General features: G+C 49.8%; 1 protein-coding gene across 1 annotated transcript in view; it reads right to left on the reverse strand.

Moving 5' to 3' along the window:
- The window catches only part of slco5a1b (solute carrier organic anion transporter family member 5A1b), an 80,238-nt gene that overhangs the window by 11,686 nt on the left and 43,473 nt on the right, over positions 1-25,079 (reverse strand). The window contains exons 13-16 of the mRNA XM_076044464.1: positions 14,713-14,925; positions 9,900-10,097; positions 3,339-3,486; positions 781-854 (exon numbers count right to left, since the gene is read on the reverse strand). Coding sequence (XP_075900579.1) covers positions 781-854; positions 3,339-3,486; positions 9,900-10,097; positions 14,713-14,925 — 633 coding nt within the window. The remainder of the gene's footprint in view (positions 1-780; positions 855-3,338; positions 3,487-9,899; positions 10,098-14,712; positions 14,926-25,079) is intronic.

The following is a 25,079-nucleotide window of genomic DNA, read 5'->3' on the forward strand; positions in this document are numbered from 1 at the left end:
CGAGAGAGAGTGTGTGTGGGTGGTGGCTAATTTATGCGCGACACAGTCTAGAAATTGTGAGTGTGTCTGTGTGGGTGCTGAACACGGTCATCTGCGTGTGTGTGAGTGAGTGTGTGTGTGTGTGTGTGTGTGTGTGCATGCGTGGGTGCATGTGTTGTAGCTGCATTTGTGGCTTTTTGACACGGTTTCTCTTTTAGTACCAGTACAGTTTTGATTCCCACTGCTACTTCAATGGTCCCCCAACACACACAGACACAGACACACACACACACACACACACACACACACACACACACACATGCAAGGCCTCTCTGCCGCTCTACTATATGGAGCCCCTGTGCACCTCATGCACAGTATGGAACACACTCCCGACCAGCCGCCCGGCTGGGAGCCGTCTTGAGGAGCTCTTCTGTCCTTCGCTTCGGGCTGTTTGTACCTCCAGTCTTTGCCTTGTGCAGGCTGCCGAGCCCGCGGAGCCAGACTGACCCCGCCCATCAGTAACGTCTCCAGAGGCCGGGGCGCTGTGCACGTGTCCTCTCTCACGCTCTCACCAATCCCCCCCCCCACTCCCCAGGGTGTTTCCTTGAAAACAATCATTAACATGCAAGGGTGTGTACGCGGCGGTGCGGCGCCCGGCGCTGGAGCTAAGCAAGCGTTACATCCAAAATTTGTATTTCACAGCGGTAGGCTGCTTCTGTTCCTGCGACTGTGGGGCCGTGGGAGGTGCGGCGGTGCGGCGGTGCGGCGGCGGCGCGGCGAGAATGCAGAGGAGCTACTCACGATGGGGCTGGCGTTGATGTAATCAGAGCCGCTCTGGCTGCTCTCCGCCTTCAAGGTGATCCTGGAGTGATCATCTGCAACACAAAACGGAGGAATTCAGAACGCTTTCGGCCCGGCCACGGCCAGATACAACAACCAGGAACCTGTTCTGGTTTCTGGCTCGGCCCTCGGTCTCACCTGGGAAGGGCTGGGCGGGTCAAATAATGTGTAATGGCATTTTCACAAATGATAATAACAAAAATAACAGATAAAAATATTGTGTTAGCTGCTGTTTCATGCACTTGGGACTTGGAAGTGCCTCGTTCACAACCTCCTTTTTGACGGAATACAAAGCCGTGTTTCGAGACATTAATGACAGCTGGTTGCGGGACGAGATAATTGTGATAATTGTTGTGGTTCTGCAGGCGTGCTGGGACACGTTTTGTGAGAATTATTGGTGACCAGCGCACCTTTAATGAGGTTGTTGTTTATTTCCTTTTTTAGCTCGGGCGCTGAAACACTTTTGGCCTTGCTGCGGTGTCACTTTGTGGACGGCAGAAATCTCAACGACCGACTAGAGTCTAAATCCGCAGAAAAACAACGAATCAAACTGAAATTGGGAAAATTTGAGCTGAGGCTCAGTTCCACGTGAGGATTGTCGGAATCAGACATTTGACATCTTGCATCGTAGCATATTGTGCTATTATATTGGTAACATTACATGTGTATGTTGGAATTATTACATTGAGTTGAATGTATAAATGTATTGAATGTTGCTATATGTAGTGCTTTGGTGTGTATTTGATGATCATGACCAGTGCCCTGGAGGACCTGCTTCCTCATTCACAAACAATGACAGTAACACCCAGCAACTGAAGGGAGAAGAAGGGACAGCCAATCAGAGGACGACACCGGAGAAGACATTCAAATCAGGAGTCAGATTCTTTGTCTTGGCACTTAAGGACTTTCCTGGGAGAAAGTTATCAGTCTGACTCCGGCGGCGGCCAGGACTCGACTCCAGAGACCTCTCCATCAGACCTCTGTACCAAATGTCTTAATCAATTTTATCGGAAAAGAAGGACAAGATTAACTTGTCTCCTATTTTCTTCATTAAACAAACACGCGGTTTGGTAGTATGATATTCGATAAAGGAGCCAAACCAACAGGATCTGCCCTCCGTCATCTCTGCCCCCCGGCTGAAACGTTTCCGCTTCGCTCGGCTCCGGAGCCCCTGAAGGCCCGGCGTCTCCGGCGATAGCGACGAGCCGCTGCCCAAAGTTTCTCCGCCGAGGCAGGAAGCGCAATTTATTCCCGACAAACGGCTCCCTCCCTGCTGACAACCTGGATTTCATTAAGCCACCGCCCGCCGGAGAGAATGGGACAGCACTTTTTTAGATGGGCTATTTCCACAGAAGCTTAGGAAATTTTAATCATTGATGAGGTCGGCGCAGGAGAGCTTTAATAGAAAACTAATTTACAAGCTGGCTGCTTGCTGCACGTCTGGCTCTGATAATAAGAGGCCTGGGCTCAGAATGTTGTTCCCGAGCTGGAGCAACATTTGAAGTGGCGACATCAGGGTGTAAAAACAGGTTTTGTGGTGGTTTTTATTTTTTTTAACCTTACGGTTAACTTTAGCTTTAACTGCAGCTGCCAGTTAGCTACCAGACCGCTAACAGAGGTCCTCACACCACCACATGAAGCCAGTCAGTGGCAGATTAAATACTGTAATTGCATAGATAGATAGACTTTATTGATCCCTTTGGGAGGACTCCCTCAGGGAAATAATAATAATCATTGAATTCATTGTAAATATTTCTTTCCAAGCTAACCAATAAAAAACAGTTTATTGTGGAATCCCTGAGCACAGCAAGTTGATACTGCAGGCCAGTGCTTCTCAACTGGTGGAGTCTCAGGACCCACATTCTTTGCCTCATCATGAAGTCGTGACCCAAATTTATTTCACAAGGATAAAAACGTTAACCCACTTCCTATCATGTCTAGTAAATACATTTTTGTAATTATTGAATTGTAAAACAAGAAGGGAAACTCCCCACGAAGCTGCGACCCAATCAAACCAGCTCCGGGACCCACTTTTGGGTCCCGACCCACCAGCTGAGAAATGCCATGGATGACGTTCAGCCTTCACTAGCATTTACTGCTAGTTGACCTACTTTCATTCCTTGGCTTTTGACCCAGCATGAGACCGTATTTGTTTTATTGCTTTTATTGTTTTACTGTTTTTTTTTTAATGATTTTATGTTTTTATGTACAGCACTGTGTGTCAGCTGCGGTTGTATTTAAAGTGCCTGATAAATAAAGTTGAGTTGAGTTGAGTTGAGTTGAGTTGATGCTAACCACCTCGGCTAACCCGAGATTCCCTTCTTCCAGACTCGGAGATTCCCTTCCATCATGACAACCTTAATGTGGAAGGACATCCAAATCGATGTCAGAATGCTGCAGAACTTTTCTGTGTGTGTTTCACTTGTCTCGAACAATAGGTGTGAAGGAGGGCCGAGGATGACGAGGAGGAGGAGGAGGAACAGAGAAGAAGGACAAACACAGAGAGTCGCATCTCTTACACGCCACGACGGCGGCCGAGCGGTTCTTCTTGGCGTTGCCGTCCTTCATGCCGACGGTGCGAGCGTTGGGCTCCGCCTGGTAGGCACACAGCCCCTCCCACTCCTGCTCCAGCCGGTCCTTGTTCTTCAGGTGGTCCTCCATGTAGGACTGGGGGAGGAGAAAGGAGGCAGGTTTTAGTTGGCGGTGCAGCCGTTTTCATACGGTTCATTCTTCTTCTCTTATTAACAATCCAGTCTGTCCTGTGTCTGAAGTGCCACACAGCCGACTTAAAATCAGATTTTATCTCCAAGCAGTCACAATCTGACAGGGCCATGGATCATCATCACGACCGACTCACATCAGAGAGTCTGCTAGTAGCCTCGCTGATGGTGGTCGGGGTGGTTCTGAGTTTTCTTTTGTATATTATATTTTTTTTTAGAAAAAGCCACAAAGCAAACACACCACACACACACACACACACACACACACACACACAGAAAAATAAATCTTTTTCTGTAATGGATGAGGGAACAAAATGAGGCGGCGCCGTTCTTTAAATGGCTGCTTCTGTGATTTATGACGGCAGTTACAAATGATGGTAATCAGAATTAGCTTTCCAAAAAAAGGCCTAATGGAGTTCTGCTAAAATGAGGAGGATCATTTTTTTTTTTTAATTTAAAAGGAGGGCAGGAGAACAGCCAGACATTGTCCACACGGGCGAGATGGAGATCAGGTGTGTGTCTGTCATCTACCCAGAACCTGAAAGCATACACACACACACACACACACACACACACACACACACACACACACACACAGAGTGTAGCAGGAGCCCATCTAGCACCTCAATTTCAGCTCTCTATTATATCATTATGTCGTGATGTAACAGGGGGAGTTGCAAGCTGAGCCACCAATCATCCAAGACACACACACACACACGCGCACACACGCGCACACACACACGCACACCTCATCAAATATTTGATGAGATGTGGGCACGCACGAACACTAAATGAGGACTGCATCCACACAGAGAGGGGTCTGAAAGTGTACTGGTCAGTGGCACACACACACACACACACACACACACACACACACACACACACACACACACACACACACACACACAGTCCAATACAATATCAAACACTGGAACCAACCGACTCCGCTCCCTGGAAAAAGCCAAAACTCCCCTCTGATGCTGGAGTAACAGGGATTTGAGGCTGTGTAACGGGATTAGTGCAATCCAATCAGGAGGTGCTGAGATCACCATGTGTAGGCCCGACACTGAATAATCCCCTCACTGGGGTGGCGAAGGAGGAGGCAGAGGAGGAGGAGGAGGAGGAGGAGGAGGGGTTAACACCTGCCAAAGGTGCAGTAAGAAAGAAAAGTCCTCTACGACAAACTCACTGAGGGACAGCAGCTGCAGCAGCATGAAACCCGAGAGCCTCGGAGGAGGTGATGTCATGGGGTGGCCATTTTGGATGAGCAGCAAACTGAAGGTGGGGGAGGCAGTCAGGTGCCATGACTCAGCAGGGAGGGAGAACAGTGGCTGAACACCTCACGAGTCGCCATTGTAAAGGTAAAACAACCTTTATTATCCGTGAGGGACTCAGGAGCAGGAAGTGAGAGAGCGTCCTCCCCGGTCACAACCCTCCGTGTAACAGTGTGCGGAGATGTGTGTGGGACAGGAAGACGCTGTGCTGATGATGGATAGTAAGGAAACATGAGCTGGCAGATGGGTGTTCACTGGATGGTAAGAGCTCTGATGTTGCGTGGAAATCTGTTCCCGCATCATTGTGCCTTTCCTCTGACTGACGGGAACATGGAAGGAATCCCAACCAGCAGATCCATCCACCTGCAGTGACCCAGTGATCACAGTTCAGGCCAACAACCACAACCTGTATTCGGTACGAGCTCGCTCGCAGTACACACAAGATCCAAACAGCGACGCTCTTCCGTGCAAAGTCTGTCAGCAACATCTGAGAAGAGCCGATTGGCTGGAGACAGTAAGGAAGCTTGCTATTGGTGCAAGGGTGAGTCCAAATCCAGTAAGACCAGTTGTAATGAAATTGAGCACACTGCAACACTTCCTGTTTCTGTCACAGTTGAAGCTCTGCATCTTCATGCTCAAAAAGACTTTCATTAGTTTCATTAGTTAAATACTCTGGAAGAAATGGTTGAGATTGGAGCTTTTCAAGCTGTATCTTAGAAAAATCTGAATAAATCACTTCATTACCTCACATTCATTACCTCACAGGGGTGGATTTTCCCGTCCGCATGACCATGAAATCCCCAAACAGGATTGGCCAAAAATATTCTGGGATAGAAATGCAAAAGGTCCAGTAAAAGTGTCACTTTTTCCAGAGAAAAGCATCGGTGGCAGATGCGGTAAGGTCTCTCTGTTGGATGATGAAGCTTCACCTTAGAGGAAGAACAGATGCTGCGCAATAAGTTTTCAGATGAGTGAACAGCACTTGGATTTTTCAGTGTCAAATATCTGTTTTAATGTGAAGGGGCATAAAATCTATTCAAACAAGGGTTATTTTCTTTTAATTCACGTCATTGGCTATTAGTTTCAATCACAAATTGAAACACAGATTGTTGCACGGCCTCGACATTATCACAGGACGGTCTTTCAGGCCGGCTCTTTGTTTTCAGTAAATGTGACCTTTGATGAGCCGCGACACATACCAAATCAAACCAGGGAATCCTTTTTCTAGAATTCAACCCCAGAGGCAACCTGCCAAAAACCCTCGGTCGCATCAGCGCAGCAGCATCGGTGCAACTCAGGATGATGTCATCGTTAACCCCAGAGGCCTACCGTAAGTCCGTCCATGTCCTTAACTAAAAGCTGAAGGTGCAGCCACGACTCAACACCCCACCCCCGACCCTGCCATTCACATGGCAGCGGCTCCCAGCGCGGCCGACCTGGACGGCGGCTGCAGCTGCAGCTGCGCTGCGGCTAAATCTATAGCACTTAGCCGGCCGCTAACAAAAGGCCTGATAATGTGCTTTCTATGGAGGGCCGGCTAATCCGCCTAAGACACAAACCAAGGAGGATGTTGGGGGAGGGGGTGAGGTAGGAAAGAAAGGAGGGAGTGCTGCACCCCCTCCCCCGCCCGCCACCCCCGCCTCCCACCTTCCCTGTCACATGGGCAACACATTAAGTGGAGATAAGACGGTGGAGGCTGTTCCTCCTCAAATTAAAAGCGGTGGGTGGATGACGGCGTGGAATTTGTTCTGCTTTATGAGATGCAATTAATTTTTTTTTTTTCCCGGCGGTGGGCGGTAGGGGCGGGGAAGTGTGGCAGTGGTGGGTGAGAAGAAGGTGGGGCATCATCAGGTATTCCACCCTTCCCCTCCCCCGATCCCTAAACCCACCCTGCCGCAGCAGCAGCCGCCGCCGCCGTTCATCGTTCAACAGTTGCACACGTCTCGCTTTGTGATAGATTTAGCGGCGCGCCGTGCCGCCCCGAGACAAAAGAGGCAAAGATTCAAAAAGAGAGAGATAGACAGAAAAAATAGCTGCGTTCAAACCCCCTCCACACACAGAGAGTCGCTGGAAAAAAAAAAAAAAACCTAGCGCAGGAGAAGACTGCCGCAACGAAAATTTGTTCGTCTCCAGCCGACTTCATGATGTGAATGTGAATGGGGCTCAAAGGTTTCTGGAAGGCTGACAGCTGCAGACTGCACTGGAGGAATATGAGCCGTAACTACAGATTCTCACAGATGGCAGGAAGACTGTGGAAGAGCAAGAGACTCACCCCCCCAAAAAAAAGGGGTGAGAAGAGGATGTTTTCATTTCCACAATGTTTCCGCCGATTGATTTCCCGTCTGCATGACCATGAAATGTTTTGAGACAAACTGGGAGGGGAAATTGCTCTCGACACTGATTTGACACTTGGCTGTTGTTGTGCCAGCGATACAGTCCGACACAAATCTCTCAAAAGACGTGAAAATGAGACAAAACCTAAAAAAAAAAAAATTAAAAAAAAAAAAAAAAAGAGTCGGGCGAGAGGGGAAAATCAACATTCTATCTTCTGGATGAAAAGCCTTCAAGCCTTTTCAAGTCAAATTTAAAATGCGGAAGAAACGGCAGCTATGGCCACATTCAAAAACACAGAAAATGCCATTGTTTCACTTATTCATTTGCAGAAACCGCAATAATAACCACCATACTGTAAATGTACTTTCCTTTCGCATCAAAGTAGCAGGTCATGACGAGGGCTCGACGGCAAAATGCGTCTGAGTGGTTTTTAGGACGTCACGATGACAATGCCAGTCAAATCAAGGCATTCCATTGTTGAGGAGATCATTTGTCTTTCATTTTCCCTGTCTATATTTAACATATCTCTCTTTCTCTCGCCCCAAAGAGCCCCTGAAATTAAACAAGTCAGTGTATCGCTCCTTTCCAAACATTTTTTCTTAACAGATAATATAAAAATAATAAAGAGAAAAATTGGCCTGCTGTAGGATTATATCTCTATGGTTGCCTGCCCAGCAGCCTCTTGAACGTGTCTGTCCAGTTACGCTCTTTTCCTCTCTTTCCCACCTCCTCCGACAAGGCCTTCTTTGGTCTCTCTGGTGTCCTCTACCATCACAAACACTCAGAGACCAGCGAGCCGGCCAGCTTCTTATAGCCTAGCAAGTGTTAATATTAGCATGTGAGACGCTTGTTCTATCTTCGGCCAGCAGGTGGCGCTGTGTCCGTTGTAGGAGCCCTAATATGACTGTAATAAGTGAACGGCTCACGAGTCTGAAAACATAACTCGAAGGTAGAAAGGCTGCCAAAAAGTGTGTTTCTTAAAATGTCTGGGCGCATTCAGAGGAAACCATGTGACCTTTGGCTTGCTGTGACGGCGGGAGTCTGACATTTTGGTTCCTGTATGACTCTCCGAGGACAGAGGCGCTGCGGACCAACCAGAGCTCAGTGTTTGTGTGGCGTTTGTGTGTGCGAGAGTGAGTGTGCGGCGCTGTCCGTGGTGCTGAAACACACTGCGCAGCAGCTGCGAATTAACCATTAAGCGGCACATTATCGCTTCCTGCGACGATCGTGACAAACTAATGGAGATCCCTCACAGCTCGCCTCCGTTTCATTTCCCCCGCAGAACAAAAACACTGAGCCCAATAAGCCATCAACTCCGCGGTCGTAAAACCAGTTCATTTGCACTGGTTTGAAAGGGCGGCAGCAGCGGGCTGATTAGAGGAAAGAGGCCGTTTGTGTGAGGCGGCTCTGTTAAAATGTGTTTAAAGTCAGACGTATGGGAAAGTTTGAGCGCTCCCGCTAGGTTTCTCCAGCAGACGGTCTCAGTGTCACGCAGACGCACACACAAAATAGACCTGCCAGCTCTCAGGCCAGTGGATCATTGATTAAACACGAATCCGATGATAGCGCCCCCTTGCAGGTAAAGCTAGCACTGGAACAAGTGAGCAGTGGAAGGTTTGCACATCAGCGAAGGCTCCTGGCACAAGATGAGTTGCGAGGAAGCTTTGAAGTTGCGCCGGGGTAGATGAGAGAAGAATATCTGTTATCTTCATAAAACGATAACAACCGTCACTTCCGCATCAGACGCGCTCCTTTTATCGCCCGTCTTTCTATTTATATTCCCGGAAATTCCTGCGCAGACGCACGCGCAGGAGCGACTTTCGCGACGGAACAATTCATTCCTGGTCTGCTCGCGTGGGCGACGGCGGTTAGAAGTTCGACGCTGCGTTCGACCACTGCGCCGAGCCACAGCGACGTTTTTCCAGAGAATCCAGAAAGCAGATGGCTTCAGTGGGAGCCGCCGCAACTCCGGTGCAAACCTCGGGGGCAATTAGTGTCTTTGCGCCGAGCGAACACATCAAAAAGGGGTGGGAGGGCGGCTGTGTCGCATCGCTCGCTGGTGGCGCTCGGAGCCGAGTGAGACGGTGGCGGAGGCGGCCGGGCGGAGGGGGCGGAGCCCGGAGTGACGGGTGGGCGGATGAAGCGCCGAGCCGCATGTCGCAGTTGGAACGGCGCGTGGCAGACAGAAGATGAGGTCCAACGGAGAGATTTTCTTTTTTGAGTTTACATTTTTTTTCATTATGCAGGGGGGGGGGTGAAAGTGAAAGACAGGAAGGGTGACGGAGGAGAAAAGGATGTAACGTGACTTGTGGAGGAAAGCAGGAGCAATTAAAAAACAAAAGGGTTTATTAAATTCAAATGGTTTGGAATGGGAAAGATCGACTGTTACTGGGAGGTTCTGAAAGGAAAGATGGATTGAAAAAGGGATCATTTAATGTGGGCGTGGCCAGCGATGGAAGATGCTTTTATTTCTATATATGTATATATATATGTGTGTGTGTGTGTGTGTGTGTATATACATATACACACACACACACATATATGTGTGTGTGTGTGTGTTTGTATATATATAGATGTTTAAGGAAGCTATGTCATCGCTGACATCGATGGACCGTCAAAATATATACATATACATATATATATATATATATATATGTATGTATATGTACACATACATCTTTCATCATTATTATCATTATTTGTATTATGTTTGTTTGTATAATATTTTTGTATTCTGTACATACAAACTCACCAGTATCATGTGACCGGTGGAGATGTCCAGGTTGGAGTGGGCGGGCTCTTCGCTCCAGGACGACAGGCTGCTCCGCGCCGACGGGCTGACGGCCTGAGCGCCGTCGCTGAACTGCGACGAGACGCTGTTGATCCGGGAGGAGATGGGCTCGGGACGCTCCGTCGGAGGCTTGACCGCCATCCGCTGGCGGCAGAGTTCCTGCGGGCCAGAAAAAAACGTGAGCTGGAGCGCGCGGAGGTGCGAAAGCAAATGTTCGGTCTGGCAGTTCAGACTGACTGCCACCCCTGTTCTGGACTCTGTCTTCCCGACATTTCCCCCTGTCTTCCAAAGCCTGGTCAGCATGAGGTTCTCCCAGTGCTCCCAGTTTCCTGCCGCGGCCCGCTGCTGCTGTGTTCCAGCACCAGCACCAGCACCAGCACCAGACCAGCATCAGACCAGCAGACACTCGGCTCGCAGGCTCCAGGTTGGTTGTTAACTGATTACCGGGGTGGTTATCTGTAAAGCTCCGCCTCCTCTCCCAGTTAAAAAACATCCGCTGTGATTTCTGGCACTGCCAGCCGATGGCGCCGCTTTACGGCTGTTCAGTGCGAGCGGGGGACCAACAATCAGCAGCTTCCATATTTCAACAGAGCGGCTGCAGGGGACAAATTCTTTTCTGACGTCATTACAGCCGAATCCAAACGGCCTCCCGCCTCCTCGGAGAGCCAATTAGGACGCGGCCAAGAAGAGTTTGGATGAAAAAAGGAGTCACTCCCGCTGATCTCAGCGACACAATCTCCTTCCACTGGTTTACCATCCCGATAAAACTTCTACATTCGTGTGTTTAGTTTTTTTCCCAAGCGCTTGTGACCACATCAGACACTCAACAAACATGTCATTTGTGTTTAATGCAACAACTAGGCTGTAAAAGTGTTTATCACGCTGCTAAAGGAGAACTAATGAGACGCCAGCAGACGCTGAGACTGACACGGCAGGTTGGCAGGAACCCTTAGCGGGTGAATCTAAATGCTGAGATGAGGGAGATATAAAAAGAAAAAAAAAGGACCAACTCATTAAGATGCAGGAGCTGCTGTTAGAATGTGTTAATGATACAAAAACAACCAACAATTTAACAGTGACGTTACAGTGCAAGTGTTGACAATTAAAATTAACACTGCCACCCAAAAATGACATACAAAAATGAAATGACATGGTGAAGTTTAAACTGGATGATTAGATTTTAAATTATCATAATGTAATGTTGTAATTAAAATGTAGTTAATTTTAATTAAAATAGAAATAGAAATAATAGAGTTAAAGTGAAGCCAAGTCATGAATGAATACTAGAAGACCTAAACAATTCTCTCTCTCTCTCTCTCTCTCTCTCTCTCTCTCTCTCCCTCTCTCTCTCACACACACACGCACACACACACACACACACACACACACACACACACACACACAGCTCCAGATCTCTCAGAAAGTCATGTGATCAGAAAAAGTGGATCAGGAGCTGTAAAATGTCTGAAAGTACTATACATATGTACGCATACGTGTGACTGTTTCATTCTTTGTGCTGAAGTGACTTAAAGGACACGGTAGATAAAAAAAAAAACAACAACATATGACTTAACGCTAAAGCTAAGCGCTAATTCTTTAGTTTTTCGCCTAATTGATGCTCGTTCTGCCTCGTCAACCTTCAATGCAACAGAACAGAAGCACGAGCAACGCCCCCTACCGGGCGCCGTGCCAGGGAGCGCACGTGGCGGCGCGCGAGCGGGTCGTGCATCAAACCGGGGCAACAGCGGTTTGGAAGCACGTGCTTCCAACAGCGCCCCCTGTTGTTCAGCAGTCTGCCGTTGGGGAGGAAAGGCTGGGGGGGGGCCCCCTCTGCCAACACGCCCTCCTGACCAAAACAAATCGGGGCTTGGTCAAACTAACAAATACATGAATAAATAACTGCAAGAGGAACACGATACGACGCGGTGCAGTGAGGGAGGGGGGGAGGAGTCTGTCAACAAACGTGCCATTAAAAAAAAAGAACCAGAATCCAGAATCAAGTTAAGAAAAGTTGACACTGTTGTCCTGTTCGTGATAAGGTGTGTATTTTCATCCTGGTTCGTTCCTTATAGGACTAAAAAATATATCATGGGATACGTAGAAAACACGTTGCTACAATGTCAGTTGTAAATGAACAAAAGTGTTGCGACAAAATGTGTCTCTGAAGCCCCACGGTGTGGAGCTCTTCATTGAAATGACTCTTAAAACACTGAAAAAAAAATGGATGAACAACAGCTATTTTATTACTTACTGACCATGACTATTATTTATTCAAGTTTAGCGGGCCGGATTAAAAAAGCTTAACGGACCACATATGGCCCCCGGACCGTAGTTTGCCCATGTCTGGTCTAGAACCCCTGAAAGGGAGGCGTGTTGAGACATTCAGACCAGTTTCAAACGTCTCGTCTCATATTTTCAGATTTCACGGCGCAAGCGACGCCCAGCGATCTTCACACACGATAACAAAGTATTTTGCGGATAACATCTCCTGATTGGTGGAAAACCCAGCGCCATCGAGATCTGCCGGCCGATCGCTTCTCCGCACACCGCAGACTTTTCGGGGACGAGATAAACCTTTCAAGCACGAAGCTCCACGCTCAGTCGTCCAGGGAGCCGCCGACTGGCTGGCTGGCTGGCTGGCTGGCTGAGGAGCGTCATCTGCCACCGGCCGTCAGTCACGGCGCCGCACTTCGCCGCTGACGCCCGTCAATCAACGTTGCCTTCGTTAGCGTCGGCCAATCCCGCGTCGCCGCTTCGCTGGGACTGTTTGATTGACAGGGCTGCGGGTAGTCGAGCGCTAAAGGTGGAGTCACGGGGAGTTGGTGGCGGTGACGGTCGCAGAGAAAACTCTGTGCGTGTGTGTGTGTGTGTGTGTGTGTGTGTGTGTGTGTGAGAGAGAGAGAGAGAGAGGGAGAGGGAGAGAGATGAGGCCTGAAAAACAAAACGTGCCAAGGGCAAAAATCATTAGGATGCAGTTGCTGCTGCGTGAGTGTTTGCCAGCCTGAGTGTGTGTGTGTGTGTGTGTGTGTGTGTGTGTGTGTGTGTGTGTGTGCGCGCTTGTGTCTGACAGCCAGCGTGAAGGAGCTGCAACGGCGGTATTGCCGTCAGGCAGCCTACCGCTTCCTGTCTGCTTTAATTGCATGTAGCCCCGGAGACCACACACACAGACACACACACACACACACACACAGACACACACACACACACACACACACACACAATCCAGCCCAGGGAAGCCCTCTACACAGCAGCAGCAGTGCTGACAAAGAGACGAGGGCTTACACCGCGGCTAAGATGGGAGTCGACACGGAGCTCGTCAGCGAGGACGGCGGTGGCAGCGGCGGAGGAAGGGGAACTTTGAGCAACAGTGGAAAAAAAAAAATTGAAAAATTGAGCACCAATTTCTTTTTTCTCCATCAGCTCCAGATCGGATAAATAAGGTGTAAACACAGCGATGCCTTTGCCTTCCAATTAGCTCCCTCAAATTACACAAAATGCTCTGGCCTGCAGTGTCATTTTATTTAGCCTGCACAGTAATACACAATCACTCCTAGGACTGGCCCACCAGTACTATACTGCACGTACATATATTTTGGCTGGTCAATCAGGGCAGGACATTCATTGAATGATATTATTATGACTTACTTCATTGGTTTATTGATGTGATTTTATTTTTACATGTATTATTAGCCCGTGGAAAAACGTTACTGTTGAAATTTAAATCCGAAAAATGCAAATAAAAAACGGCATACGATTTTTTTTATTTATATTGCTTATTTTGATGAGTTTTTGTTTTTTTTATTTGGAATTCGATTTTGCATGTGTGGTCTGCGACGTTGAAACGCCTCAGGGGCGGAGCAGTGAAGTGACGCCTCGGGTCTCGTTAGGAATCCACGCTCGCAGGACGGCTTCCGTTCAGACTGCTTCCGTGGGGACAAAGGTCAAGGATGGAGCAAAAATATTGAAGAATGAGCTGAGAGCCCAACTAAGAGGTTTGGTGCGAATGGATTTAATTTAATTCATGATTCAACTCTTTTTGTTTTGTTTTTTGTTGTGATTCTTCTATTGTGGATAATCTGAGTTGAAATGATGATATCTTGATGCAGATCAAAAACAAATTTGCTGATATTGGCTCCTTATTTGGGGCCCTTTGAAAAATGCTGCACAGGATCACAGTGACTTGGTAGTTTGGGCTTTGACAAAAGTCAATTCAGTACAAAATGGTGATATTGTCCCTTTTTTTTTTTTTTTTCTTAGATCCCAGTCCGAGAAGCAACACATGCCGCTGTCATCTTTTATCATGGCCAGGCTAACTTTTTATCGCAGTCATATACTGTAATCATCAGGATGGTGTTTTACGACGCCGCATCTATTATGCATTATGGAGGCGTTTGCAGAGATTCATGGCCGCTTCCATAAACACCGGCGGCTTTTCCTGAGACGTTTTACACCAGCAGCCATCAGGCGCAGCTTAACTTTACGTCTTCATGCACACGCGCAGCTGCAGGGATCCTTTGTACTGCACATTATCACAGCTGAAGATCAAGGGTCGATGTGAAGCGCTTTAAACACTCACTCTGTGATAGTTTAAATAACAGCTGTAGCATCAGACGAGCCCTGAGTGCAGCGATTGTCAAGGTTTATTAAGTCGGCCAGTGCTTTGATTCGAATTTTATAACATCTACAACGTTTGAGACCACACAACCCAACAACTGTCCCGAAAACGCCCTGGAGTTTGTATGAAAAGCCCCGGCGGTGCGGTAGCTCCTCCTACCTGGTAGGTGGTGGTAGCATCCCCGGGCGTGTCAGTTCCCAGGTTGGTGAGCTTCTCCTTCAGCTTGTGGTGGGAGCGGTGGCGGAGGCAGTAGACCACGGTGGAGGCCAGCAGCACGGTCACGATGCACAGGATGGACACCACGGTGAGAACCAGGAACTTGGTGGACTCGGCCTGGCTGTACTTGGTGGGGATCTGTTTGATCTGGTTCCCCTGCAGTGGCAAACCAGACAAAGACAGAAGGGCAGGTTGAAGGTTAGTAAGCTTTGCCGACGTTCCCGCATCTGTGGAGCAACTCATCTTCGCAAAGTTCTCCAGTTGAAGTTGGAGTTTGATCGAGAGCCTTTCCAAGTTTGATCGGCCATGGAATGCAGCTGCATCAAGTCTGGATTCTTCCAATCAGAGTCCTTCACTCTATTTTTTTGTTCTTGTTGTTTTCTTCAGACTTTTTACCCAGAAGAAGGTAAAACAAATCCCAAAGCTTTGGGAAGCATTGCATCTGGTGAATCTGGATGTAAATTAAAGCTGGGAACTCAAACACGTCTGAAGACTGAACAGAAATCTATCTGAGGCCTCTGAAAAGCAATAATTATATTTTCTCCACAGGGTTTTGTTTGCACCGGCCGCTCCAAAAATGAAATGTTTTACGCCGGCAGATCAAAGTGACCAACATTACGACATCACATGATGCTTTCTTCCATTTTTTTTTAATTTTTTTTTTAGGCGAGACATAAATATGCATATCACTGTGCGTGATGAAAAGTATAATCACGAGCGTTTGTTCCACCATCTGTGCCCAGCGGTGTGCAGAATGCATAAACTCCTGTTTAGCAAAGCGTTCCGCAGCCGAGGAGACCAGCAAACAGACCAGGCAGCACCGTCACAGCTACACTGCAGCCGCGCCGGGCCCTCCGTCGGCGGCCGCTCGCTATCTCTTTGAACTGCTTTGTCGAGCGAGACGAGATAAAAAAAAAAAATAGACTCTCAAGTCCAACTGAACATTTTCAACCAAGTGCAGCTCGCTTTTCACTTCCAGACACCAGCCGGCTCCACATTGGCCAATCACACCCCCCTTTTTTTTTTTTTTTTTTTTAATTTCCAACTGCAGAGAGCGAACAATACGCGCTGTGATTCCCCGTTATTACACAGCGACATAATGGTCGACACAACAAAGAGCGGCGAGGCAGGAACCGACGAGAGGGAGAAGCGGCAAATTGTCTTGAACGACAAAAAACCTCCTGACAAAAAATCGTCAACAGAAATCAATCGTCTTTGCTCCAATTCGGCTTTTTCTCCTCCTCAAAATTTTCTCACATTCTTTTGCAACACGGTTGCGAGATTTGTTCATTTATTTATTTATTTTTTTTTTTTAAAGAAAGATGTGCTATCGCAAATCAGTAGCTTGTTCCGAACAGCGGCGCTCGGCGGGTTCTTTCCATCGAACCGTCTCGAAGCGTTGAGGAAAAAAGGTGGCGGGGAAATTTAAGGGAGGAAAAGAAATAATCAGGTCCAGTGGTGGCAGAGATCAGGCAAGGTGCAGCGTGGCGTGCTTAAAGAAAAAAAAAAGAGAAAAAGTGGGGGGAGGGGGAGGCGGCCTGGTGGAACGCCTCTCGTCAGCCCCGAGAGGAGGAGGAGGAGGAAGAGAAGGAGGTGGCGGTGGAAGAGAAAAAAAAAGGAGGAGGAAGAGGAGAAGGAGAAGGGGAAGAATGAGGACTAGGATAAGGAGGTGGAGGAGGAAGAGAAGAAGGAGGAGGAGGAAGAGGAGGAAGAGGAAGAGGGGAGGAGGAGAAGGAGCGCTCTACCCTTCAACACGGATTGTTCTGGAATTCCAGTCCAATTTCAGGCAGTGAACCCCCTCACCCCCCACCACCTCCCTCACTCCCCCCACCGCCCTCCACCGCCCTCCACCCCCTCCAACGCCCCCCGTGATTTCATTCACTGCCGCCTCCGCATTCAGCACCTGATAAAGAGTTCCCGCAGAAAAGGAGTCTCAATAGCCGGGCGGAGGGAGGAGGGGGGCCGTGGGGTGAGGTGGGTACTGTACGAGCCGGTTGCATAGTAATGTGAGGGCGCTGAAGGAGGGAGACAGTGGGCGTGTCCGAGCGAGCAGCGGCGCTGCCTCGCTAAAAAAACAAAAAAACAAAACATGAAAACAATCCTGATCCAACTTTTTGGTTTTTCAAACATTCATCCAGAGCCGCCGCAGTGACTCACATTGCAGGGATTCAAATCACACACATTTTCACGGAGGAAAGCTCGGCTCGGCTCGGCTCGGCTCGGCTCGGCTCGGCGACGCTCCCTCGCAGCGACGACACGCCCTCTCGCTGCCGTCCGTCGGCCTCTCAGAATCTTTCCTCTCCCTTGTTTTTCATTTGCCGCATTTCACAAATTCATTTGTCTCGTCGTTTGTTAAATGAAGTTCGGTTTCGACTGCTACAGCTCTGTCGTCTTTCAAAACACACACACACACACACACGCACGCACACACACACGCACGCACACACGCACACACGCCCACGCACACACGCCCATCCTGCTCTGTGGCCGACGTTGATTCAGACTAATGTCTCCTGCTGCACCTGCTCCATCCAGTTTTGTCTGCAAGACGCCAGCAGCAGGACGGTGGCGTGATGGGGTTGTGGGGGGGGGGGTTTCGGGGGTCTCGGGTTGGAGGGAGGGGTGCTGGGGAGGGAAACAGGGCCGGGCAGGTGTGTGTGTGGCGAGCACCGCTCAAGACACGAAGCCCAAACTGTGTGTGACGGCTTTAAATTTGGCCGCTCGATCTTCTTCGGGCCCCAACTCTGTTTTTTCCGAGGCTCGGCGGTGCTGGTAGCTGCTCGGCTTCAGCCGGCGCGCCACCGAACATCGAGGGCGTCGGGGAAGAAATCTGGCAGCGCAGGTGCCATCGTTGAGATGAAACAACAACGGAAGAAAAGAAAAGAAAGGAAAAGAGAAGGTGCTCTGACGACGCCTTGCAGCGGTGGGGTGAAAACCGGCCATCTCCATTTGAGCGCCCGCTGCGTGTGGCGCTCAAATGGAAAAGGAAAATGTCGTTTTCACCCCTCCCCTGGAGTCAAAAAAAAAAAAAAAAAAAAAAGGCGGCGAGGAAAAGGGAGTTCCCGTCATGCATTCATTGTCGCCGGGCCCTGCCAAGAAGGAGGAGGAGGGGGAGGATGAGGAGGAGGAGGAGGACGAGGAGGAGGACGAGGAGGAGGACGAGGAGGACGAGGACGAGGAGGAGGAGGAAGGAAGCCGTCCGTACCTCACAACCATCAGACACACTCCACAATCACAGACAGACAGACAGACAGACAGACAGACAGACAGACAGAACCCAATTCACTTTTACTGACCCTCGGATGGCCCCACCCCCGCCCCCTGCCCACACCCACCCTACTACCCCCCCCCCCAGACTCTCCAGGTGTCAATAATCAATAAAATGTCGAGAATTTCAAATTGAAGAGGTTTTTCTCTTTTTCCCTGCAGCTGCGGGAGAAGCGGCCGAGCGTTCCGTCTCGGGACTTTGGGGGCGGCGCGTGGGGTGAGGGGGGTTGTTCGGGTGTTCGGGGGAGCAGCGGGGGGGGGGGGCTGGATTATCCGGGCTCTCGTGGACAAAAGGCGGATGGATTTGCACGGCTCGGGCTCATTCACAACGGGAGCCCAGAGGTCAGAGGGAGCGCGGCGGCCGGCTATTGTTCCCCGGCACGGCGAGCCGCCGCAGGAAACAAAGATCCATCCCATCACCTCCGACTCATGCCCGCTCCTTTGAAAAAGTTCAGCCGGGGTCTCAACCGAACCCTGGACGCACAAACTCTCGCGCGCGCGCTCACACACACGCACACACACGCACACACACACACACCCACAAACACACAGAGAGCTGCAGGCAGATGCGACTATGTACGTGGGCTGAGGTGTGAACACACACACACACACACACACACACTCCGACACCGTAGCAATACTCAAGTGTGCGCGCGCACACACACACACACACACACACACACACACACACACACACACACACCACAGTGAAATTCCCACAACACACAATTTCCCGAAAGAAACCTGCAGCAGCAACACGGTTCAGTTCAAAACCAGCCCAGATCTGTTTCGCCGGCACACACACACGCACACACACACACGCGCACACACACACACACGCACACGCACACACACACACGCCCCTCCAAGTCCTCACTTCTTCCGAGCATTAGCAGGAATAAAACCCCAGCAAGGCGCGAGCAGGACGCTCCCCTCCAGCGGCGTGCAGCCCGCTGTAAACAGCCGCCCAATCACATTAAACTAAATGTTATTGCAGCGTTGCAGCCAGATGCAGCTGCGTGACGCCTCTCCAGCAGGGTGCGCCGTCAATCACCGCCTAAACTCCAGCGTCGGATACTCCCAGTCGCCTCGGCGTTCCGGCCGAGGGAACCTCCCGGGATCTGGGTTTTTCTTTTTTTTTTCCCCTCTCTCTCTCTCTCTTTCTTTTAATGGGCGAGGGATGCGAGGCTGAAATCATCAACACCATTTTTAACGAGCCGAGCGGCGAAAATCACCAGAAAGACATTGCACCTCAACTCAAACGTGTGGAACAAGAAACACATCCTACCCAGAGTCCGAGGTGAGGTAATGCAACGGCGCTAGACTCCGTTCCAGTCCGGCTGCAGCAGAGGAGGAGGAGGAGGAGGAGGAGGATGAGGAAGAGGAGGAAGAAGTGGGAGTCTCATCACCTGCCTTCATCTCTCTCTGCTCTGAATCTCTTTCTAGAAGGGAAAAGTTCCCGGCGTCTCCTCCGATTTCTCAGTCTTCGTCTTTTCGCCTGCATCGCTCCCTCGTCATCCGGTGCCAAATGAGGAAAAAAATGCAGAAAAAGAGAATTCGCCTCAGCAGATTTCAGATGGATGAGGGGAGGAGGAAGAGGAGGAAGAGGAGGAGGAACACCACCAGCAGCACAGCAGCAGCAGCAGCGGCAGCCTCCAGCAGGTCCACCAGTGTCGGTGAGATGCTCTGTGTGTGTGTTTTTTTTCCCTCCTCTGCGAGTGCGAGAGAGGGGGACTACAAAGTGCGCCGTGGGGCTCCTCCTTATATTCCTCCCATCCCTCCCTCCGCTGCCTGCCTGTCTACAGCACATGTCACCTCCCCTCGTTGCCATGGCGACGGCTCCACATGTTGCCGACAGAAGGAGGAACACGAGAGAGAGAGAGAGAGAGAGAGAGAGGAAGAGGAGAAGGAGAGGAAGAGGAGGTGAGAACAAGAGGAGAGGAGAGGGGATGAAAAATGTCTTTACCATCTATTAACACTCACGCTGAGCCTCCAGTTCTGCTTTTCCCTCAGAATGACACTGAATGCATTCAGTGACTCTGCAGGAAATTCCACACAGGACACACAGTACAGGAGGAGCCCGTGATTGTTTTCATGTCTTCAATTTGAAAAGACCCTCGTCGTACAAAAATTAAAGACTCCTCATCTTTCGCATGAGATGAGGCAGTTTGGGCCAGGCGGGAAAGAAAGCTCAGGCCGATACCCGATACATCCAGCGAGTGCTTCCCGATGACATCATCACCACAAGACGGGGGCGCTTGTGCGCTGGGATGTTCTGCCAACGAGCCGAGTGCAAATCACAAGGCAGCCGGAACGGAGATTTCGCAGCCGCGCCTCAGATCCGCCTTGAAAAGCTCCGAGCTGAATCCGTTTTTACACGGGCAGCGTTTGAGCGGACCAATCAGCATCCACAGGAGGACAAAAAGGGGCGGAGCGACAGCCAGGGTTAGGTTGGGTTGTGACGGGAACGGGAAGCGGCTTCCTGCGGGTCTGTGTCAGCGCGGACGCTGCAGTTGGTCAGTCTGATCATAACTGGACGACAGTGAAGCACTGAAGGGATTTTTCTGCCTTCTGCTGACGGACTCACGATCAGCCCTAACTTAACAGCAATTGGAAACTTGAGTTGGAAAAATCTATGCAGAAGGGATAATGAAAAATGTCAAACCCAAAATAAAAAAAACCCTGATCCAGAAAACCCCAAGACACCGGCAGGTGGATGTGAAAGACACTGCTTAGTGACTTAAAAAAAAAAAAAAAAAAATCAAATTTAATTTTGTTTTCAAGAAATGAAGTCTCTTCGTGCACAATGGAGACTGACTGAAGACATCCTGGGAACGCTTGCAACCTGCAGTGCACAGCGCGTCATGGTCCATTTCAGCAGTCAATATGGAAGCATTGCTTACATCTTGTTTTTATTCACTGGATCTTGAACTAAAACTCTCTTCTGAAAATAAATCTGAAGTCCCCAGCAGCAGTTCAAACACACACACACACACACACACACACACACACACACACACACATGCACACACACACACACACACACACCTCCGATTCCTCACTTCTTACACACACGCAGCTAACGAGTTATGAGCTGCAGACAACCAACAGCTGCAGCAAACAACACAAATGAAGGCATAAAGACAAGGTGTGTGTGTGTGTGTGTGTGTGTGTGTGTGTGTGTGTGTGTGCGTGTGTGTGCGTGTGTGTGTGTGTGTGTGTGTGTGTATGCGTTTCTGCTTAGAAAATAAAGTTGAGGGGCAATGAGGTGATGCTGCCTCATGCAGATGACGAGGTCCTTCCTCTGTGTGTGTGTGTGTGTGTGTGTGTGTGTGTGTGTGTGTGCGTGAGTGAGGCGGGGGGGTTGGTGGCTCTTGAGTTTATCTTTCTATTCACCCCACCACCACCACTTCACCGACACCCCCACCTCCTTTTGTCCCCTTTGGTGACAGCTGGAGGTGGCAGGCAGGGAGGACCCTTGTGTGTGTGTGTGTGTGTGTGTGTGTGTGTGTGTGTGTGTGTGGAGGGTCGGAGGGGTGGGAGTGGGGGGCAACCGGTGCCTTTCATTCTACAATCCCCTCACAGCCCCCCCAAATTAATACTTCTGTCAACCCCCCACCGTCCAGCTCACCAGTCCAAACCGAACTGGGGAAGAAAAGGCTGCTGGCGCCAATGCTGCTGGACTTTTCCTCTCTAAAACACACACACACACACACACACACACATGCACACCCACGCACACACACTCACAGAGTCCGTTCAAACGTCACGACAACAGCCCAGGTGTTGGAACGTCCAACAAGTTCTCCCAGCAGTGTCGGTGGAGGAGGTCAAACTCGGGCCAAACCTGGTCTGGTTTCATTTCATCTGGATTTTCTATCACATTTGCAAAGGAGGCGGGTCCTTCAGAAGAAGAGCTGGAAGTCCACTAAATAAGCCTTCTAGCGGATATATTCAAAATGGGCCAATCAGACGTCTCCACGGCTGGCTGAGCTCGTAGGTAACAAAGCTCCTTGTTGGTGGGAGGGGCGGCGCTGGACGCACGGCTAACTCACTCGCTCGCTTCACTTCCTCCACTTTCTGTAGCCGAATCCAAAGTGATGTCGAGAGAAACAATAAACGCCCTCTGGTGGAGCTTTCCACGGTGTGTGAGTGAGATCTTAGACTTGTGCCTGGGTGATAATCCAGCCACTGGGCCTCAAATTTCCCAGATTATCTCGTCGTCCAAGACGAGCCTGAGCGGAAACTTTGCACGAGAAACAGTAGACGTTGTGTGAATGTGAATAAGATACGAGGCAAGCACGCACGCGCCCATTGGATTTAGCCGTTCCTTTCAAGTGTGTTCATACATATTTTGTTTTATTGACCAGATATTCGAAGACTCCAGATGCGACTCCAGCCACCAGAACACACGATGAAAAACATTTTCCAGCCACGGCGGACAAACGGCTTCAAGCCATCCATCTCCCTGGACCGGCGCTCACGCCACCGCCTTGAAAAATGGCGCGTCTGCCTCTTTGTGCGATGGCCTCGGAGCGACGCGGACATCAGCTTCGCCGTCACACTGAAGAGACATCAGAGGCCCGCGGCGGCGTCTGTCCCCCGGACGCCCGCAAACGGCTCCTGTGACATTCAAACGGTCGCCGGCCGACACAAAAAAGCCCAGCGCCGGCTCTTGTCTCGCGCCGAGGCCACGGCTCATTCAGCGCCGGACCACCAAACCGACGTCCTTTGTGTGCGCGGCAACATATTTTGGATTCTTGTGACCCCGCGGTCCGGCCCCCGCTCGCCTCGTCTTCTGGGATGGCACCGGAGACAAAGGAGCCATCAGCCGCATGATATGGTCGCCCCTCGGCCCCCACCGGCGCCCCCTGGGACATAAATCTTGGACATACAGTGAGCGGGCCGAACATCTGGGCTGACTGACAGACGGACTGTGACAACGCGTTTGATGCAGTCTGCAACGGAAAGTCTGGTCGGATAATCGGACCATGACGGGACGCCACATGTCGGTACCGTCCCCGAAGGCCTCGGTCAGGGCCAAGGTCCAGTTTCAGTGGCGGCAAAATCCGCCATGATCCGGTTCTCTTGCTTGAGAGGGCCCGTTTAATCGACGCGCTAGCAGCTAATTAGGAAAGAAATTCAAACAAGAAGTTCCGTTTTCAGCAACTTTGATGTGAACGTCTATGTGACCAGAATGATTCAGAGCGGAGCTTGTCAAGATGGATCTGAGAGAATTTAGACTTCGGGTTGTGCACGTCACTGTGAGCTGTGACCCGGTTGGTGGATAGGTGTCGTAACTGTAGCAGTTAGCATGAGCAGCTAGCGGTGCGACAACGACTTTCTTAAAGCACGTGACACTGCCACTACCTGACTGCGATTTCCTTCACTCCTCTGTGTTCTGTGTATGTGTGTGTATGTGTATGTTTGCGTGTGTGTGTGTGTGTGTGTGTGTGTGTGTGTGTGCGGAGCACGCTGATGCAATTTATGAAGCAGCGTGAATGAAGCGTGGGTGGAGTTGATTGGAAAGTGTGTGTGTGATGGGATCGATTATGCACGGCTGTGTGCGTCAGTGTGTGTGTGTGTGTGTGCATCAGTGTGTGTGTGTGTGTGTGAGTGTGCGCGCGCATCTATGCGTTGCATGTTTTCTGGCTCACATGTTCCTGTTTGACATTCAGCTCAGCTGCTCCTCACACAATGTGGGACGGTCTCAAACCAACAGGCGCTGAAAACATGAGCCAGTCCCCACCTAGCTTAGCCACCACGCACGGCCACCGTGAGCTTCTTCTGGGCAACAAGGAGGTGAGAGCTTCACTTGTGGTGGTGCCCACATCTGCAGGGCTTCTGGAAGGTGACAGTTGATTGAATTTTTTTTCCCTGGACGCCTCAGCTAGAGGGCGCTGCCTCATGCACAGCGTGACGAGCTGCACCTAGCAGCGGGATACCAGGTACATGTGACCCAGCGAGCACGTGTTAGGCTTCTTCACAAAGGCCTCCATCCATCAACGTCACGCCTGGTTTGTCTGTACAGCAGGAAGTCAGGGGGCGGGGTCACACATTTCACAACGGGGGCGACGACATAAAAAAAAAGAGAAAAGCCTGCATAATTTTTCTTAATTAGCTGCACCCCAGTGGTGCAAACTCATGTCATCGTCCTGACAACAGTGCTGAAGCAAGGCCGTCGTCACAAGCGGAACAAAAGTACAGTTTGCAACATATTAACAAAACTACCTATGGTTAAATAAAACATTCTGCTAAAGCTGATTTAAATGTTCTCATCAATATCTTTCTGTGAACAAATATTACAAAAAAAAAACCCACCGGGATGGAAAGGTGAATCCTACAAGACAAACTGTTGCGGCACAAAACCTCAGTCGGGGGGGGGGAAATAATAAAAAATAATCTTCAAAATGCGTGGAAAACGCAGAGAGGCGGACAGGTTTGTTCAAAGCTGCCGCTCGGGGGAAGATTTTAAACAAGGTGCCGGCTGGGAAAGGTTCTGGATGCTGAAATATGTTTGTTACACAGATGTTGCATCACGTCTGGGAGGCTGCAGGTGCTGCACGACTGCCGAGAGTCACTGCGGGAAAGAGGGTTTTCAAGGGGGGAAAACACACAAAACCATCCACTGATTTAATGTGAAAATACCAGCAGTTAAAAAAGTTTATGCGTCTGAAGAGACCAGATTATTGATTCCGACGAGGCAGAAAGAATTAGCTGCCCTTCAGCCGAACACATAGATAGAAAGAGCACAACATTGTTACGTGTTTTCCATTTCAAGTCAAATAGTCGATCATTTTAAAGAAAAGACAACTCCACTGTCTGCTCGGTATTTATGGTTTGGGGTATTACGATATAGGACGAACTGCAGGTAAATGTGGGGAATGCCAACATCGAGGCCTGTGGGTCTGTTTCCTTATGTTTTCTTACTGGGTCCCTACACGGTTGGATCACATCATTAAAAAATTCCATGGCGAACAGGGGCAGGAAGGGGAATGTCTACTTGTACTTCAGTTTTTTCTTGCACTATTTAAATTTTTTTA

The sequence above is a fragment of the Nelusetta ayraudi genome, unplaced genomic scaffold (assembly GCF_046127955.1).
Source record: "Nelusetta ayraudi isolate G7.1 ecotype Tasmania unplaced genomic scaffold, CSIRO-AGI_Nayr_v1 ptg000081l, whole genome shotgun sequence".
NCBI lineage: Eukaryota > Metazoa > Chordata > Actinopteri > Tetraodontiformes > Monacanthidae > Nelusetta > Nelusetta ayraudi.